Source organism: Mytilus edulis, chromosome 4 (assembly GCF_963676685.1).
Source record: "Mytilus edulis chromosome 4, xbMytEdul2.2, whole genome shotgun sequence".
Taxonomy (NCBI): Eukaryota; Metazoa; Mollusca; class Bivalvia; order Mytilida; family Mytilidae; genus Mytilus; species Mytilus edulis.
The window spans coordinates 88,870,700-88,876,699 of record NC_092347.1 but is presented as its reverse complement, the minus strand read 5'-3'; the positions used below and the strand labels follow the sequence as shown (position 1 = coordinate 88,876,699).

Genomic DNA, 6,000 nt, shown 5'->3' with positions numbered 1-6,000 from the left:
TGTCATCCCATATTTAATTTCTTTCTGGGTATAAGAATAGACTTGATTTTTATTAAATTAAATTCACTTTTTAAATAATTAACAACAAAACAATACAAAAAGACAGTGACAAGGCATAAAATATAACAAGTTTACAATAATGTCTTATACAAACCCCAATGGATATTAAAATGAATAGTTCAAAACGTTATCATGTGAAATACTATAATTCTTACCAGATAGTTGTTTACAATAAATAATAACATTATTGCCTCTGCTGTAATCAGCTGATTCTGTTTTATATTGCACAATCAGATAAATAATATACCAGTTAGGTCCTGTTATTTGTCATTACACAATTTTGTGACATGAAATCTCAATAGTTGAACCCCCTTTGGTCTTCTCCTAAGCAATAAACCTGATAACTTTGATGTGTCTTCAAATAAAAGAAAATGACCCACTAATCCCTATATTTCTTAGTGCTCTATACGCAAACAGAAATACACATCTAGTGAAAGTTAAATTGTCTTGTTATATATAGTGTATTTTGAATACAAAGATGGTTATATTTAGTATATTTTTAATACATTAAGTCTATTAATTTTATAAGAAGAATTCAGTGACTCTACAATACATACTCTAATTTTTTTCAAAGAACAGAGACCCTTTTTACAATTTACTCCATAATTATGATGTATACAAATTTTCTTTCTAATGGGACATCATTTATAAAAATGGTGTTAATTTCAATTAAAGCAAACATCCTATATTTGAAAATTCTACATCAAGAACATTAATAACTTTAATTCTGTTTGACTTCGTTTTAAATTTATCATTATCTTGTTTTCAAAACAATAACAAAACATCATACTGACGTTAAACATTCTAAATTAAAATCTCCAATCTTTGGAGTCAGACAAATAATCTTAATAAACCTATAAAAATAGATAGTTTGTGTAATGAAATAAGGCCTACAGAGAACCCACAATAGTAAACTAAATCAATTAAACCCAGACAAAAAAATTTTTTTTTTTTGAAACACTAATATCGAATACAATGTGTGTACTCAAGAGAAAATAAATTATCACATTTCTTCTTTATCTACATATAAATTAAGCAAAGAGTTCACAAAAAAAAATTGTTTTGTTTTGAACAAAATAAATATGAAACAATTAGCTTATGTTAACAAAATGAAAACAAAACGATAACTCCCATTTCTGAAACATGACCTGGAGTTATTTAAAATTTTCTACCATTAGCCCTCAAAAATAAACAAAAGATACTCAGAATCTACTTTACTATAACTTGTAAAAATGATCCTTTCCATGTTAAGAATATGTTACTTTAATCATATTTTTCTAAATACAAAATAATCTGTAGTTATCTCCCTTTGATCAAAAGTAACACAATTAAAAAATTTCTTATTTTCCTTCTCCTCTGAAGAACAAATGTGAATTTAAGACATAAAGCTTTTTTTGATTGTTATAAAATAACAGGATTTCATTGAACTTAAAATTTGAATAAATTAATGTTGACAACTGTATGATGCTGGACTATTGAAACTCTTAAAATTATAATTCTCTTTTTATTTCAAGAGAAATGATTAATTATATTTTCTACCGAACATAAATATTATATAAAACTTATCAGGATATCATTTTGTCTAACATTTAAACACTTCCAAACAAATATCTCATCACATTTAAAGATTCTCGCATATAAATATGTATTAAGTACAATATATACTTACATCTAATTCAATTGAATGTGTACCAAGCATGTTAAATCTTAAGGTTGTTTTTTCCTTCAGTGAACACTGTTGTTTTAGCTATTATAAAACAAAATGGTAAAATTGGTTGTTTCCAAATTTTGTATACTGCAAATTAAGAAATTACTGTTAGGTGTTTATTAATGGGAATTATGCAACTTAGAGAGTATCGCAAAAAAAATAACATTCAGATATCCCATACTTATCTCTGTATGATTTCTAGGAAATGGCAATTAGTTATCTTAAACTCTTCCCTTTCATCAAATACTGCAATGGATTAAATAATGGATGCAAAAATTTCTGAATTGACATATGAATTAATAAATGGATGCAACAATAACTGAATTTATATTAACTAGTAACAACATAGTTTTCCATGGTTATTTTACATGATTTTATTGACCAGGTTCATTGAACAAACAAACACACTGAACATCATTGGTCTTTGTACACATTCAAATAGATCATCTGTAACTATATCTATTATGCAATATTTGTATTAAAGCTTTATGCTTGCTCAAGGCCACTCAACTGGTTGTATAGTTTTTCTGTTTTTCTGTTGTGAGTTTATGATTGGAACCTATCTAAATATATATCTTCAAGCATATAAATCAAATAATACAGTAAATACAGATTCAACTAATATTTTTTTCCAAAATTTGATCCCTAACTATTAGCTCATTAATGACAAGGGACCAGTGACATACTGAATTTAAAGATACAATTGGATAATAATGGGGGAAATCTGGAATATACAAGTTAATATAAGTTCCATATAGGACATATATCAGTAGTGTTTTCTTACATTATTTTTATATTGTGTTCATGCACAATATACCTGTTGTAATTCAATTCAGTTCTTTTATACTAATTTCTGTGACAAGAAAAATTAATAATAAGTATGTCTTTATTCTCCAAAAGTTTGTCTTAAAATTTGTTACTATAAAGTATATGTTTGTTATCAGTGTTTGTGACATTCTAGAGAAGTCAGGTATTGATATGTTTAACATAGTGGTAATAAATGTAAAATCTAAAAAAACAGTGAAATAAAATATGAATGACATTATAACGTGTAATTAATGATACAAAATGCCTCAATACTAAATATGCTATAATTCTCAGTCTATTTATTGTTTTCCCCAAGGAATCGATTACTTTTTTATAATCAAAGTGTGGTGCTCCTGATTTCATTACTTCATTGGTCAAAGTTTAATTATGTTGTCAAATTTTCTTGCTTTCCACTAATTGCAATAGTGTGACCTTATGAAAAAAGATTATCAAGCTTGATGACATCATATTTAAAAGAACACAACTGTTACAGATCATTGAAAAGATTAATTCTTTGGGGAATAAAATATAAATGACCTCATTTAAAGGTTAGTTTCATAATCCTGTTTTAAAATATAATACAATTGTCCTTAAAAGAAGGGTTTTGTCTACCTTTTAAGAGGGACATTTCAAAAGGTTGCAAGTATATAGGATGTGACCAATCTTAAAGTCCAATTACCTTGACAAAGTAAATCACAGACACATTTATAATTACAATACAACTTACCGGTACTCATCATTTACACTTTAGGTAGGAAGATAATCAACAAAGTTTTCTCAAGTTTAACAGGAAAATGAACTTTTTTAATGTTTTATGTACATGTGATCTTTATGCTACAGACATAACCTTTAGAACTGATATCATTAAAAGATGAGAAATCCTGACTAGATTTTGGCACATTCAATACATAGAATTAATAAATGCATGAGCTAAGGGGAACAACTCTATAACAGCTTCTAAAATAACATATTTTTTAAAGATTAGTTATCATTAATTTTCAACAGCTTTTCACAGCTAATTAAAATGAGATTCAAAGTTGGTTAAAAATAAGACAAAATAATATCATTATTTGTATTCATTTAAGGAAGATACTAAGACTTTTGAATGAAATGTCTGAAGTAAATTTATGTCAATTTGATTTCAATTTTAAAGCTTTTAGTTTTAACTTTTAAATCAGTATTGTACAAAAGTGTAAAATAATTTATTTTTATTTACAAATATCTTTATGGAACATTATTTCTAATTTAAAGCCATCTATTAAGAAAGAATAAATAAAGCTATGTCTAATTAATACGGTAAACATCAACATTTATTTTTGCTCACATTTTCTAGCATAATATTTCACTCAAATGTACTTGTTTTCAACATGAAATTTAAAGCAGTATCACCATGAATAAACTATTTCTACCAAAGCAATGGCACTAAAAGAATGTAAACTAAAATTTAAACTATATAACAACATTTCTTTTCCATATTTTTAGACTTATAAAAGATAACTGAACATACATAAATGTTATTTTTTGCTTATCTGTGAAGTCATTAATGTAATTGCATATGGTCCAAACTTTGAAAACAAAAGATATGTCTTTTCTATAAGGATTACAAATGTTGCATGAATCTGTTTATCTTCCTCTTAAACCATTTTTTTTGGTATTTGCTCCCCCTTTTCAGAAGTAATCCTAGTGATTAAAAGGTAGATTTGATGTGACATACTTTTGTTGTTGTTAAATTGATAAATTACCTTTAATATCATCCATTTCTGTTGAAAAAAAAGTAGCAAATGAATGACAAGTGTTTCAGTGTCAAGAAAACAAAACAGAAATCTTAATGCTGAGTATTTTTTCTCACTGTACAAAAAACTTTAAAATTAAGGACTAGGCCAAACATCTTACAACATTTAAAACATAGTCCAATGCATTTGGAACACAATGTTAAAATACCAAGAGTGAGAAAATAATAATATTCATTCTAAACAATCTATTTTACATTGAAACAATGCAGAATTGATAATTCTTTGTTTTACTTTGTTTGGCACAACTTTAAATGTACCCTTAACATCCAATGTCTTTACCAAATAACTAGATTGAACTTATAAAATATCAAAATTAACTGAAACATAGCAAGTTTTCAATTCCAACCAATGCTTAAAGAACAACACAGAAAGTTTTCTCTCAGACTTAAAATTAAAATCTGACAGACAATCCATAATTGGTGATAATGTTACTATTTAAAATTGTAAAACTCATAGGAAGTCAAAATGTAAACCTCTTCACTATGATGTCCATCTTGAAAGAAAATCACTGTATAACTACTGTTGGGTCTTGTATTAATTAAATATCTTATAACATAATAAACTTTTTCATTGCTTCATTATATCAGAAAACAATAATATGCACTTTTACTATATTACTACATCTAAATGTGAACTTTTATGAATAACAATACATTTAACACATACACTGATTTACACATATATATGAGACAATTCACATTTTAAACCTTAACCTTCCCTATCACTAATGGACAAACAAATAAATATTGAGATACAAAAACAAGATTTTTCCTTTCCTTTTTGTTTAAAGTACAGTAAGAGAAAGTATTTTATAAATATGAAAATGCTTAATAACAAACAGTGCAATTTAAAACATGTGAAAAAACTTGTTCTTATTTCGTTGTTATTGATGTTATAAATCTGTACACATACATTAATAGGAATAATATCATCAACTGCACAAAACTGCTATGTTATATAAATTCAATTTATTTTTGGAATATTTTCCTATGGAAATAATTCATAAATATGATTTATTTTCAATTTTCAGGTTGGGCCCCTTTCTTTTTTGAATTTTTTTTTCACCTTTTGCTAAAGAATATTAGGAAAATTAAACTCAGCAACCTAACGAATAAAAGAAGCATGGTGACCTGTGCTATTACTGTCCTTTTCAAAGTATACACAGTAATTGTTTGTCATCTAGCAAAATTTATTTTTCAAGCAATAAAATGAATAGATGATTGTGTACCCCAAATGTTTCATGACAATGATTACAAAATATCCTTGTAAAATGAGTCTACAAATAATGATGTGTTAACCTTGACCTTTGGCAAAACTTAAACATAATTCTCTGTCCCTCTTGTCTCCCCAGCCACCATTAGGTTTGGGGTCCCGTAATTTGAACTTTGATTGTCCTCCCACTGACAGAACGTTGGGAAATAAATGCTGTTTATTAGACTGTAACTGAGTTTCTATCTGCTTCTTTTTATTGTCTGGCTGACAATTCTTCCCTTTGTGATGAACACCACTGAAAATAAAAAAACCAGTTTAAGTAAAACAAAACAGTTATAAACTTTGTCAGTATAATTCTTTATTTAAACAAAAATCAGATATTGACTGAGGATGTTTGAATTTCTTCGCTATTGTCTTAGT

At 26.7% G+C, this 6,000-nt stretch overlaps 1 protein-coding gene across 1 annotated transcript in view; it reads right to left on the bottom strand.

Moving 5' to 3' along the window:
• The window catches only part of LOC139520933 (alpha-1,6-mannosyl-glycoprotein 2-beta-N-acetylglucosaminyltransferase-like), a 46,290-nt gene continuing 40,290 nt past the window's right edge, over positions 1-6,000 (bottom strand). The window contains exon 9 of the mRNA XM_071314034.1: positions 1-5,875. Within this exon, the coding sequence (XP_071170135.1) occupies positions 5,662-5,875 (214 nt within the window). The 3' untranslated portion in view covers positions 1-5,661. The remainder of the gene's footprint in view (positions 5,876-6,000) is intronic.